Source organism: Scleropages formosus, chromosome 19, assembly GCF_900964775.1.
Source record: "Scleropages formosus chromosome 19, fSclFor1.1, whole genome shotgun sequence".
Taxonomy (NCBI): Eukaryota; Metazoa; Chordata; class Actinopteri; order Osteoglossiformes; family Osteoglossidae; genus Scleropages; species Scleropages formosus.
This window is the reverse complement of record NC_041824.1, coordinates 25,722,303-25,737,237: the sequence shown is the minus strand read 5'-3', so window position 1 is coordinate 25,737,237 and position 14,935 is coordinate 25,722,303. Positions and strand designations below refer to the sequence as shown.

Below are 14,935 nucleotides of genomic sequence, written 5' to 3'. Positions count from 1 at the left end.
GACTCCACTTCAGTCGCGTATCAAGAGGAAATTCATACAAGACAAGAGACTTTGCTCCTAACAGTCACAAAACAAAAATTTCAAATTCATTTTATTTAGAGCAGCACAGGCACGTTGACTTAAAAGCTGCAAAATGCGGTAGAAACACTAACCAATTTGTACAAATTCTCTTAGTTACAAAAATCACATCAGATGCCATGAAAAAATTACCAAGCTTTTCGTGGGAAGAGAAACGTGTCTTTTAAACCATGCACTGCAAGAAAAAGTACAGTAATGCACAGCAGATAACCAAAATATACAAGGAAAATTTTAAAATTACTGGATAGTGATAATACCTGTTCCTTAAACTAATAGTGCTCCAGAGCCATGGTCAGTACCCGTCTTTCTTTAACAAGATGTATTACATTAGAAAATGGGAAGCAAAATAAAAAAAAATCCGACCCACAAAATCTAACATATATGCCACAAATAGCAGAAAATGCAATGCATGTGCTTGAAAACTCATTGCATTCCTAACAATTTTGACACTGAGAATTTCAGAAAATATGCAGTTAACTTTTAATAAGCCAATAACATGTATCTAAGCACAGATGTGTTGTGGTGAAGTCCACATGACGGCAGCAAAAGGCCTGTGAGAAGAAAATGTTTTTTTGTGAACAGTACTTTGTGTTCACTGTGGTTTTATGTACCAACACCATAACTTATAATTTAATACAAGTAATATAGCTGAACAGCCAACACCAGCTCTGTCCCAAAGGTGTGAACATGAGCAAGGAGGCCATTTTCTCATCTCATGTTATCTAAAGCAAAACAGATGGTGACAGAAGAGCAACAGAAGACATCTTTGGGACCAGTCACTCCACTGGTAAGCTGAAGGGTTTGGTATCGTCTGCATAGGTGTCCTTAACTGTCAAACCCAGGTGCTTCTCCACACCTGACAGATCTGCTTCCATGGGTTCCCCAGCAGAGAGGCAGAAATGAAGATGATGATCAGGGTCAGACCTTTTGCAAGGGACAGGCAGTAGGCTTCACCTGGCCATGACAGAAAAACAAATCAAATATCCATGGTACAGCAAGTAAGTTACTGATGAGAGAGAGAGATTTCTAACCACATGGCTGCAGTTTCACATCCTAAGAAAGCCCTTCTTGCAGGGGCCTTGGGCTGGGTTTTGGCCTGAATTGGTCTGGTACAATATTCTGCAGTATAAATTAATTCAGTTGCAAGTTACGTTGCGTTAAAGGACTAACTAATCAAGATACGATGAATAACAATAATTTACTCTTATATAGCACTCTATCCTGAAGACAGATTTGAAAAGCAGAATATACAGTATATACTTAAGTAAATAAATAGAGGATGTGTTGTGTATATGCAGGAGACATTATATATATTTACATTGTTCATTTAACTGAAGCTTCTCTCCAAAGTGACATACAGTGATAAGCTACCAATCAAATTACCCATTGACACAGTTGGGTAATTTACTAAGAAATTTATGGTAAGTAAGCTCAAAGGTACTACAGCTGAAGGTAGGATTCGAACCAGCAACCTTTGGGTGCAAAGGTGGCAGCTCTAACCACTACACAACCACCTGGCCCTTTTTAAAGTATTATTATTAAAGTATATTAAATATTAAAGTAATAAGTACAAGTAAAATAAAAAAAAGTAAAATACAGTAAGCATAAAATATTTATATAACAGCCATTAATGTCTGTTAACAGTCATTAATCACTGACTACTACTGAACTGTTTCTGTTGTTGACAGTGTTGGAATATTGTCACTGTGTGAGAAGAGCGCTCATTGAAAATAAATTTAAGTGAAATTTAATTTAATATTGGCAATACTACTAAAAATGCAGGAGTTTTAAAATGACAGATGTAGTTTCAAAGTCCAGAGCGCAGAGTCTGACCTGTGTAGTATCTAGTCAAAGGGTATGCAAGCTGGGGCCAGCACACATCATTCCTGTCACAGTCAAACTCTGTGAAATTGATCTGGAACCTGAAGGAAAGAAACGCAATAAAGCTTGTCTAGACAAGACAACATCCCCAGATAAGCTTGGCGGTACCATACGATGTCTCAATTAAATCATTTTTTTTGTGCAGAAGTTTAAATGTAGGGTTATAAGTCTATGGTGCTGGAGTTGTTACCTGGTTTTGGGTGGTGGGATTTGAGCAGGAATGTTGATGAACGTGACAGCTGAAGTGACAGGGAAGGAATGGGTAACTGAGGCTTCGGAGCAGGGACGGGGGTCTCCACCCCCACACTTCACCCTCCAGGTAGATAGGGTGTAACTAGAGGATAGCAGAGCAACATAAATAAAAACACTTTAAAATCATGGGAGGAGATCCATCAATTCATTGATTAACATGAAAAGTCATAATTAAAGCACTCAAGACTTTGTTTTAATTTATTTGGACACCACTCTACCTGACCTCCATGGCAAGGATCAGCCTTTGCAGACTTCCACATGACCATGCCTCTGTGCTATAGATGTGGATGTTCAAGTGAGACGGGATGTGCTCACAGACACCAGGGGGACTCACCGACGAAGTGCTGCCATTCAGGGGGATGACTGTGGAATCCATGGAGCAACATATTTAAGTAAAATATAATTTTTAACACTAATATCATTAGTGTTAAATAATAATAATAATAATAATAATAATTAAAAAGTTATTTTTCCCATTTTCATCACCCATTTTTTCCAGTGCTGGGTCAGTACCTATTCTGAAAATGTAGGTTACATCACAGACAGGCCTACAGATCATCTCAGGACACTCATGCACATTTTCAGTCTCATATTATTACATTACATTACTTCAGCTCACTGTTTTCTAAAAGGGACTTACAGTGTTAAGCTATGTATAATTATTCACCCATTTAGACAACTTGGTATTTTTTTTATTGGAGCAATTCTAGGATAAGTGCCTTGCTCAAGGGTACTACAGCTGGAGGTGAGATTCAAATCTGCAACCTTTGGGTCCAAATGCAGCAGCTCTAACCACTAGGCTACCAGTTGGTCCCTCATTATTAAGCAGTAATTCAGGTTACACTTTTTTCCAGTGTCTAACAATGAGATGTTTATGTATTAAGCTACTTTATTTGCCAGTTTATACAGTCTAGTAATTAATAATGGATAAGGGTAAGTACATTGATCAAGGAGAGGGACTTACTGTAACACAGGCCCTTCAGTTTCAAGGCAATGGCCCTAATCAGTACACTACACTTTCTCTCTCTCTCTCTCACACACACACACACACAAAACGGGCAATTTACAGCCACCAGTTTACCTGAAATACACACTGCCCAGTACCATTTGGATGACATATACATTGTGGGATTTCATTAACTTGTGTAAAATGAGCCATCTCATAGAATGAAATTAAAAAAAAAAAAAGCGTGTAGCTCGTATATAAAGATGAGGACTAACAGGTGATGTTCACCCAGTCGGCGAGGTCGGCAGCACTAGGGTTTCCTTTCCTGGCCACAAACGTTGCTGTGACCAAAGCAGCCAGACCAACACGCACAGTATCTCTGTTAAAGACACAAATGTAGGACAAGAAACGGTACTCTGTAATCGCGATGGCAGTTACAGATAACATTGTGCAGGAAATCAGACAATATAAATTCTCTGTAAAATGATAATCTTTGATGTAATATGTTTTTCTTGATACATTATGACATGTGCCAAAACTGGTGATAATGTAGGTGGCTGAGCTACTGCACTGTAAATGTGTGTGTGTGTATTTCACTCAACTAGTGCTCTGACTCAGCCTTAAAATACTGAACATTTTCTATATTAAATCAACATTTTAAAATATTAAAAATATATAAAATATTAAAATATACACACACACACAGTTTCTGAACCGCTCGTCCCATACGGGGTCGCGGGAAACCGGAGCCTACCTGGCAACATAGGGCGTAAGGCCAGAGGGGGAGGGGACACACCCAGGACGGGACGCCAGTCCATCGCAAGGCACCCCAAGCGGGACTCGAACCCCAGACCCACTGGAGAGCAGGACCCGGTCCAACCCACTGCGCCACCGCGCCCCCCATATTAAAATATATTTAAGAAAAAATTAAATGAACATCTGACACTATTCTCCAAAGCGACTTACAATGTTAAGTTACTTACAATTATTTACTAGTTTATAGAGGTGGGTAATTTTACTGCAGCAATTTTGGATAAAAACCTTGCTCCAGTGTACCACAGCTGGAGGAGGCATTCGAACATGCAACTTACATTACATTTACATTTATTCATTTAGCGGATGCTTTTGTCGAAAGCAACGTACATCTCAGCAAAAATACAATTTGTGCATTACATTAAGAGAAAGAGATATAGCTGCAGACATGTGACACTTAAGTAAACCTAGTTTGTTACCTTTCACTTGATGCACCGATTGAACTTCTGGGTTCAATGGCAGCAGCTCTAACCACTACACTGTTGAACTGATTATTTAGTGTAGTGTGTAACACACCTGTGCAGTCTGTATTGTGTGCAATGTGTGTCACACACCTGAGCTGGCTGCACTGTTCTAGGTCTTGCGCACCCAAGCGGAGAAGGCATCCTGCTGTTGCATTTTCGTCAAACATAACCGGTTTTTTACCAGCTGAGGCACACAGACCTTCTCCCACTGTGGACAGAAACATGATTATGATAAAAGGCTTTTTATTGTCTTGACTACTCTAACTCCAACTCTATTATTTCAGCATACCTTTATTGAGGATATTCTGCTGTTGAAATAGCCATTAAAAAGCAGCAACTACTAAAACTGTTACTACTGTACATCACCTATAATACATAAAAATACATGTATTATAACTATAATGGAATAGTATTATAGTATATAGCATATTATACATCATGAAATAATTTTAGCATGTTTAGGATGTTCTACTATTGAAATAGCCCTTAAAATAGCAGCAGCTCCTAAAGCTGTTATTACTGTATTTTATTATAACTGTTATGTTTTATGTTACACATATTTATGTTAAATTGTCTATATTTAATTAATTTAGTTGAAACGGTTCTCCAAAGTCCCTTCCAAACATTTTTACGTTTGTTCACTAAGCAACTTACAATGACTAAAATCCATTTATACACCTGAGTAATTTTTACCAGAGCAATTCAGATACTGTAAGTACTTTTCAAAAGTCTTTGAAATGGAAGGCTAAATGTATGGAACCTACTGCCCTGGTTTTAAGCAAAGTAGAAATTAGAGAAGTAGTAAAAATTGGAATAAATAAATATATTATATTGAAGTTCTACTAGACAAGCAATTCACGGTGGACGCTACATGTAAGCAAGCGAGTTTGAGAACTTCACTGAAAGCACCACCGTACCTGGCTGCCAGAGGCTTATGGGTGACCTCTGGATACTTCCCGTGTCCTTGTCCAGGGATCCCCCAATGACAGGTTTGCCAATGATATAACCTAGAAGCCCCTCCCCCAAAGTCAGAAAATTTCTCAAGATAAATATGCAGAATTTCATCACATTCATTCATTAAATGAAATATGTTCCACTTCCAAAACTGCATTACATTTTAAGAATATGATTTTCTTTTCTGGTCTTTTGTTACAACAAACTGGAAAGAACTGTTATACATATATTAACGTATTTGTAAGTTGGGTATACCCCGGTATAAGGACTCCCAGTTGACAGACTTTCGGTATAATGGCAATAGAAAACCTGCACCCATGTTTCGTGTACAGACCGACTGCTCTCGATATTACACACTTTTTTCCCCTCCAGTATTTCACACTCTTCCACTTTTCACAAATGTATGATCATCTCTTCTTAATTTTGCACTATTTTTCGAAGTTATTCCATTACACTTTTGAGGAATGTTTTCTGTTCATACTTCTCTACATATTAAGAGGTGTCTCAAAATTCACTATTTTCAGACACTCACTCCGCTAATCTCGTAAGTGCTTTATAAACCTAGATATATTTGTTATGTTTAAGTTTAATAATAATTTGTTTAATAATGGAAAAGCCTGTATACAGCTATTTGTGTAATGTACACCGATTTATACTGTGGTATGTGACAAATAGACTATACTCAAGAATCATGTCTGAATTCAAATCTCTCCTTTTGTTGATGAACGTTTTATATTATTCTGAGATGCACATCGCTTTGGAGAAATGTGTCTGCTTAATTAATGTAATTGTGAATTCATGTGTCTTTTGTATGCTTACATGTACTTATGTTAGTCATTTATTGACAAATAAAATTTCTACCCTAATTTAGCATTTGTTAATTTCCTTTTTGTTTACGTTTAATATCTTATCATCCTTATATTTTGATTATTATGTATTTGGAGGGTGTTTGTGGAATTGTTGGAGGAAGTCAGTAAAGTGCAGGAACACATCATTTTTATTTCCCCATTTCAAATAATGGGAAAGGGCCTCCCAATTTACAGACTCTTAGTGTTTTCAGGAACGAATTACGTCCATATAACGGGGAATACCTGTATATAATATAGTACAATAGTAGTATGATATATATTATTGTAAATTTAACAGATTCTGGTAGCATGATAGTACACATACAGTACATATAAAACAATATTAAGATAAATTAATATTAACAAATACTTGTCCTGGGACATCAAATTTGATTGAGTGACTGTCAGTGCAATAATTAATAAAATAGATATTCACTGATACTACAAGTGTTTCCATCATACTCACGAACACACACAATTTTAAGTGTGTTCAGAGGCATAGAAGAATGCTGACCTGGGTTTCCTGAATTGGGCTCAGCAGAGCCATTCCAGTTCACAAACACTGCCGAGTACCTGGCTGTCACCGAGGCTGGGGAAATGGGGGCACATGTTTATAGAATTTAGTATTATAAGCATGTGTACTGTAACAAATAGAGCAAACAACACTATAGTTTCAGCTATAAAAGGAATCAAAACATTTACAAATGTTTACAAATTATGTAATTTCCTGCAGAATCAATAAAGTATCTACAGATATCCACCAATGATAGATATCTGTAGTATCTACATACTGACCAGCTGTTATCTGTCTCATTTGTACTTCTACTATTTAATGTTTTCATTTTGTCCCTCTATAATACACTATTTACCTGTTAATTCAATTCAAACATTAAAAAAAAAACATGCCTACCTCCAGGATCCAGTGGCACACTGCCAACAGTACGTATGAGGGTAACATGAACGAGGCCGTTGGCTCTCCAGGTGAATGTGTAGTCCATGGCCAAAGTCATGTTGTGACACATCGGAATATCCAACTGGTTGCGTGTTGGATCTATGGAGACAAGATTGACAACGTGGCATACTGAAGTCACATTTGGATTTGATGGGAACATGTAGAAAAGAGGAAATTCACCTCTGACATAGTGGACAAAAGGATTTCCTTTACTGCTTTTGACTTCCTCCTCAGTGGAGGACACTTTAGCATTTGTACAGAAATTTGATATAAGCAAAAAAAAAAAAAAAAAAAAAAAAAAGTACTGACTTCCGCCACCTTACAAAGCCAACTTGTTCCAGAAGAATCTATCGTAACATCAATTCTCATAACTCAAAGGGAACGTTTCCATCAGCTTCAATGATTAAACTTTTTATGTGTTCCTGAGCCCCTAGGCTGACAGCCAGTTATGGTAAAATTCAATTTCAGTTCAATTCAATTTATTTTTATAGAGTGCTCTTCTCAGCCTTTCTCATGCAGTGACACAGAACACTTGAACACAGGCATAGAGCAAAGAAACGAAGACGACAGTTGACTACAGACTCGTGTAAAGCATTATCAATGCTTTTATAAAGTTACTACAGGGGGTGTGGTGGCACAGCTGAATTGGCCAGGTCCTGCTCTCTCATGGGTCTGGGGTTCAAGTTCTGCTTGGGGTGCCTTGTGATGGACTGGCGTCCCGTCCTGGGTGTGTCCCCTCCCCCTCCAGCCTTGTGCCCTGTGTTGCCGGGTTAGGCTCCGGTTCGCCGCGACCCCGCTCGGGACAAGCGGTTTCAGACAGACAGACAGACAGATAGTCAGTCAGTCTCTCTCATGGAGGAATGGGACAAAAAACTCCCAACTGCAAGTCGAGGGAGAAAAACCTCTGGCGTCCAAGTGCCAGTGGCTGCCCTCCCCCCCTGGGAATTCTAGATTAAATAAGAATTCTAAGTCAGTTTACAGGTAACAATGGCATTGTTTAAGTATGATAGCTTGATTTCCCAGTTCAGCAAGTTGAAAATGTCCCCAAACTCCATGAAAACGGACACAATTACTTAGTAGTGAACATTAGTTACCGTAACAGAACGGTAAGGTTCCCTTTATTAATGACTATACAGAACTGTACGAGTGTGTTCCTGCGCTCGTTCAGCTCCTTCATACCCGTTACATACCGTGGCACTCAATAAGTCTCCTAGTTAGTGGAATTCTTGTCATATGAACATGCATCTCTCAAGGTATGACTGTATACAACATGTACCACGTAGAGTAACAAATAATTAAGCTGGTCATAACAACAACAACCTTACAATAGTTAATAAAAGTTAACTATCATTAACATGATTTCCTTTAAGAACTGATTCTGAGCAATTTTCCAGAATAAAGTGTGCAGGGAGAATAAAACCTGATCTTGGACTAAATAGATAGATAGATAGATATACTTTATTGATCCCACACGGGAAATTATTATGTTACAGCAGCAGAACACAAGTCAGATAAATACTTGCAATATATATTTAAAAAACATAAAACAAGTGGAAAAATACAAGTTAAAAATACAAGATAAAAATATATGTGCAATTATGTATACTGTTGGAAAAATAAAAGAATAAAAAGTATATTAAATAAATTACTATATCAACAACAATTCTCTTTTGCACTGGATTTGCAATAAGATCTTATCAGTACTTTTTGAGAACAAATTGCAGCAGGTAGTTCAGCAGTTAAAATGCTGTTTTGCAAGCAAAGGACCTGGGTTCAAATCATCACTCTTGCTGCAGTACTTTGAATTGACATAGTGAAAATTATCACATTTCTGAACCACTTGCTCCATACGGGGTCGCGGAGAACCGGAGCCTAACCCGGCAACACAGGGTGTAAGGCTGGAGGGGGAGGGGACACACCCAGGACGGGACGCCAGTCCGTCACAATGCACCCCAAGCGGGATTTGAACCCCAGACCCACCGGAGAGCAGGACCCAGTCCAACCCACTGCGCCACCGCGCCCCTCTCTTATCCATATGTTTACATGGATAAACCATTCTGTGGCTTAGTGTACAAGTCTCATATTTAAAGTTGCTCTACAGAAAGGCACTGGCTACATGAATACATAGTAATTATCATTATTCTTATTATTAGACAGCATTTGCAAGTGGTTACAAATGAGCTGAAAAACATTTCTTGTGTGATGTGTATGTGAGATGTGACATTTCTTGAGCTTCAGTCTGAAAAGAAGTAAAAACCATCAAAAAGTAAATGATTGACTATTGTGACCTTTTTTCCTTTGACTGCAAATGGACAATCAGAGAAAGCCTGTTAAAAGCTCTTTGGATCAGGTCGTTTCTCGTACACACATCTTCTACATACAGTTTTGGTCTGGGACTGACCTATAGCAGATGCCTGTGTTTGCCCAGGGACAAGAGAAGGACTAGGACTGGACACAAAAAGGCTGAGATCCCTGGCCTCATCTTCCTCAACACTGACCGTGACAGTGCCTGCGACAAGAAGCACAGAAAGCAGCTGAAGCAGCTTCAACACAATATCAATCATTCAAAACGGCTTCAACACAAAATAAAACATTTACAAATACGCGTAAGAACAGCATAACAAGGACCCACTTCATTTAATGGATAAAACATTCAAACACAGAATACAAAACGGATCATTTTTTTCTGTTTCACTTAACTAGTGCTTTGAAGCAGCCTTAGAATACTGAATATTTAAAATATTTTATATATTAAAAGAAAATTTTAAAATACTGAAAACATACAGGTGGTCCCAGACTTACAATGGTTCAACTTACAATTTTTTTGACTTCTCGATGGTAAGCTGGCAATAGACATTCAGTAGAAACCTTACTTTGAATTTTGAATTTTTCCTGGGCAAATTATATGAATGAATGAATGAATGAATGAAAAGTTTTATTTGCTAACTGTGCTGATGCAGACAAGGAATTTGCTTTGGTGCTTTCAGTATTATAGACAATAGACAAGACAATAGACAGACGATATGCGGAGCAATACACTTTTGTGATGCTGGGCAACAACAGCGATCCACATCTTTCAGTGTGTCACGCAGAGGTGTGTTAAATGCATTTTCGACTTATGATGTGTTTCACGGAACATAACCCCATCATAATCGGAGACCACCTCTATACAACATTAAAATATATTAAAAGAAATAAAAATTTAAATTTTTTTGATACTTTTCTCCAAAGTGACTTACAGCAATGAGCTACTTACTATTATTTACCCATTTATACATATGGGTAATTTTACTTCGGCAATTTAGGGCAAGTACCTTGCCTAAGGGTACTACAGCAATAGGTCAGATTTGAAGCAGAAACCTTCAGATCCAAAGGCAGCAGCTCTAACCAAGCTATCAGTATTACATGAATATACACATAAAATATACTGTAATTTAATATACTATATTATATACTATAATATACAGATAAAATAATTATATTAATATAATATTGTATTACATATTTAGTTTTTTTTTAGAAAAACATGGTAAATGAATAAATTAAAAATAATTGTACAGACTAGTACAGTAGCCATGGTTAACTGTAGAAGTGGGTGCTCACATGGACAGAAACTGAAAGAGCAACACATCTGAGTGTGCAGAGACCACCTTACCTCCAAAGCCATCTCTCACTCTGACCCTCAGCTCGGAGGCTGTCGTTTGCAGAGGTGGCCCGGTTGGACAGGACACAAGTCGGCTTGGACACCAAAAGCGGAAGTTTTGCAGGAACGCCACTGGGGCATTGTCTACACACTGACCCACCATGGACCTCTGTAGGGAAATCCCATGACTGTATAGAATTTAACAAAGGCAAAACACTGCAACACACTGGTTCGTGAAATATAGAGCAGTGGGAGATGATGGTGACTGATGTATTGGTTTATACAGCTACTTGTATGATGTACACTGGTTCATATGGTGGAATATAAAAAAAATTAGTTGAGCTTAGAATCACACGTCTGCATCCAAGTTTCTTTCAGTTGATGTAATAAACACACTGTATTTTACTGGGCAATATATATGTCGCATTGGAGAAAAGTGTCTGCTACATAAATACATATAAATGTACTGATTCATTCCCTCACTGACAGACATACATACAGACAGACAGACAGATAGGGTGCACATACCATATATTACATAGCCCCAGGGGGGTGAGGCAGTGCCTCGTAATTAAACATCATTATTTCTGCAGCACAGCATATGAATATTTACACTGAGTGGGGCAAATAAGGACCATCAGTAGTATTCCTTTCCATTTTTATAGTAATAAAGAGTAAATGAAATACCGTAGGGGGATTAACACAGATTAAACAGTATTAGTTTATTTGCAGTTTATTTATATAGTAATAAAGTGGTAAAAGAAACACTGAGGTAAATACAGAAGATGGATCCTCCAGTATTTCTTATTTGTATGGAAAATGTTTAGTAAAACTCCAGGCAGATACAAGTTCAGATCCACACACTGACTGGACGAAGGGCAGTGACTAAGCCTGACCTGAGGGATGGTAAAATACTGGCCGTCATCTCTGAAGATGGGATCCCCCTGGCAGTACACAGCAACTACGAGTGGTGCAGTGACACTGGGGGCTTGGAAGGAAGGGCTGCGTCTGGGTGTCCTGAAGGTCCAAGGAAGGCAACACTCAAAACGTGGAACTCTTCTCTCAGTACAAATGAATGCAACAAATATCAGACTAAATGCAATTCCAACTCTTAAGAGAACATTTAAGCACATGAACGAGGAAGGAATTTCAATTAAAAAAAAAAAACCCACAATAGTCAAAGTGTGTCTCACACTGTGTATCCTTGAAAGAAGAGGCCCAGGTAGGGGCTGTTGTCACAGGGCGATGTGACGCAGAGGAAGGGAAACCAATCCGGGTTGTTTGTGGACGACTGAACTGAGCACTGGTAGTCGGGAGGGGGCATGACATTGCCACCAAAGACCCCGGGGAAGCATTTAGATTTGAACAGCTGCAGGACATCAGGAGAGCAATCCTGTTAAAGACACGTGGACCAGTCATCAGTGAGGTGCGTCAATGAGATTCTTTCTGCGGCAAACGCAAGGGACAAAGTTTTAAACTACCACGGTAAAGCGCTCGTCCTTAGTGTTGCTCTCCTCCACCTTTAAGAAAACGTTTCACATGACCTGGGTACAGCCGTCTCATGCAGTGCTACAGCAGATGCACCTGGTCACAGCAGCACCGCACATCACAGGTGTTCCAGGTGAGATCGCAGGGACAGGGCCCCAGGGGCTGGTAGGCTTGGTTTGGAATCACAGTCTTGTTTTCTGCAAATAGAATATTCTGCATTATGGGACTAGGTTGTCAGTAGCTATCCATAACATGCAAAGGCTGAGATCTTGAGCAATATGCTAATAATAAACTAATACATCCACTTCTCCGTTTTCAAATGTTTGAGTTATCAATTTTTACTTTCGCAAACACATTGAATTCACATCTATAAAAATTGATTTACAATCAATATTTTTGCAGATACAGACATTCCCGTTCATATATAAGGCAGGTTTTAGAGAACTGGTCAGCATCCCTCTTGAACTTGCACCTAGAAGTCGAGTGTTTACATATCTCCGGTACTGAGCATTATGGAAATGTGTAGAATAGCACATTGTATGTTCCCTCAAGGTGGCAGCTTGTGCTGCGAGTTGTGATTATTTGCTGTTAAAAATCAGAGTAATCTGAATTGTTCACTAAGTTAATCACCTTCTTGCCTCTGAGATTCCTTTAACCAGCTAACTAGTTAACTTCATCATTATATTCAGGATTATCTATAATAAAAACAGAATAAAACAAAAATAGGAACAGTTTTTTATATTTGTAACACTTTTTGTCTGATAACCTCTCTTTTCCCTTCACCATAAACACGGATGTACAGTACTGTATTTTACCACATTTCTGTACGTGTAACTTTAATAACAGATGTTGGGAATTTTGATAATTGTACTCCCTGAAAAGACAGGAAAAAAAAAAATTCTTATTGTATATGGCTTTCTGGGTGATTCTGGAGTGTATTTTAGCCCACCTTGCACAAGCTAGGATTTTCCCCCATTAAAAATAATTTATTCTTAGTTTGTCATTTTAATTTACAAATTTTCATCTAACAAATGGATCTGCAGGAATGAATTAGGTTTGTAAAGCACAGAATGGGTGCAGAGCATACTGTACTTCAATTATGGGAGTGCTGTATGCCCCCTCTTTAATGGTACAAGGCCTTTCCTAAAGGTAAGACTCACCAGACATGGGCCCTGTGGGGACGAGCACAGCGTAAATGTGGGCCTGCACCAGGAGCGTGGCGTGCGGCGAGGTGCCCTGGCAGGCCAGCACTCGCAGCGTCTCCAGCACACAAAGCGGCTGTGGGCAGCAGTCCGTCTCATTGCCGCAGAGCTGCAGGCTGCGGTTCAGACTGAGCTCCACTTTCAGTGAGTTCTGTGAGGTACAGGGGTGGGGGGGAACAGGCTGTCTCATTACTCACACTCAGTAGCCAATTAAATTCACATCTGAAAGCCTGCAATGAGATTTAAAAAAAAAAAAAAAAAAAAAAAAACATAGATTAAAAAAACATTAATTCCTTTAGCTGCTCGGGTAACTGGAAAGCTGAAAAAGAACCTTTTCTAATGTCTCACTGCGGAGGAGCCACTGTCCAGGGTCTTCTTTGGTGCAGGAAGGGAGAGGAAGGGCACCTGCCAAAACACTGCTGCTTCAACAAAACATCTGTGTGTTTCATTAATGCATTCCTGCCAATACATTCCTTACACAATAGTTAAATACACTTGTAGTGTGGCTACATGACTGCGATATACCAGTTATGTTTGATGGCTGGACGGTGCTCAAGATGAAAGAGGTCCCAGAAGCATTCCCCACCAGGAAAGTAGTCACTTTTGGCCCAGTGGTGATGATGAAGGCTGGCTGAAAAACTGCAAAAATACTGATTATTATTATTTATTCAGTGTGCTTAGCTGATGACTTCATCCAAAGGGACATTAGTATTTGTCCCTGTTCTTGAAGCAGATTACAGTATTTTTACTGCAACAGTCTGGTCAATACACTCCACAAGGGTACTAGAGCACGAGTGTGAGTGGGACTTGAACCAGCAAACCTTCAGGTCATTAAAGACAATGCTGTACAATTTCGGTTAGCCACTCAAGGCAAGTTTACAGAACAACACGATTCTTTTTCTTCTTTTTTTTTTTTTTAAACAAAACTTCAGAAAGAAGACTGTTTGAGCCAGATAAAATCACGCCTGGTTGGAATTATTTTTAATAAGCTAACATGATAACTTCAAATATACAGGACCGTCTTTGCATTCAGTTCAACTAAATATTAAATTCTGCAAACAACTACGAACTAGAGATGGACTGCATCCTGAACGAGCTGATCTTTCTTGTAAAATTCCACATGATGTTCTGGCGTTCTCTGGTACCCAGACATGATTCATCATCATGATACCGGATATCTCATGCTTTTTTCATTTACTCATCTCACTCCCGTTCTGAAAATCCCGATTGTGAACGCAACGATGCTCATCATCCTAGTATGCAACAGATAAAGCATTTTTGCTTACCGATTTTTCCATATGCATCTTTAAGAAAAGCAAGCAGCAATATGTATGGACACGGATGTGGAATAGCGGCCATGGTCAGTTACAAGTGGAAGGAGGTTTAGCTGTGTCGTCTCGCCGTGATGGCCGCC

At 38.9% G+C, this 14,935-nt stretch overlaps 1 protein-coding gene across 1 annotated transcript; it reads right to left on the bottom strand.

The window, feature by feature from the left end:
- Positions 1-115: 115 nt before the first annotated feature.
- Positions 116-14,935, bottom strand: tctn2 (tectonic family member 2). Its single transcript, XM_018748989.1, has 18 exons — positions 14,808-14,935; positions 14,047-14,160; positions 13,853-13,926; positions 13,480-13,672; positions 12,416-12,516; positions 12,025-12,224; positions 11,728-11,848; positions 10,844-11,000; positions 9,590-9,697; positions 7,147-7,287; positions 6,751-6,825; positions 5,352-5,441; positions 4,525-4,642; positions 3,433-3,536; positions 2,430-2,574; positions 2,150-2,293; positions 1,912-2,000; positions 116-1,032 (listed from the first exon to the last, which is right to left on the bottom strand). Exons 1-18 carry the CDS (start codon positions 14,878-14,880, stop codon positions 911-913), a joined length of 2,169 nt encoding a protein of 722 aa, XP_018604505.1. The 5' UTR covers positions 14,881-14,935; the 3' UTR covers positions 116-910.

Excerpts from the sequence above, each read along its gene's own strand:
- tctn2 (XM_018748989.1), bottom strand. The coding sequence starts at position 14,880 with ATGGCCGCTATTCCACATCCGTGTCCATACATATTGCTGCTTGCTTTT. Across the intron at positions 3,537-4,524 it reads GAACAGTGCAGCCAGCTCAG|AGATACTGTGCGTGTTGGTC; the intron begins GTGTGTGACACA and ends TGTCTTTAACAG. Across the intron at positions 2,294-2,429 it reads ATCCTTGCCATGGAGGTCAG|TTACACCCTATCTACCTGGA; the intron begins GTAGAGTGGTGT and ends GCTATCCTCTAG.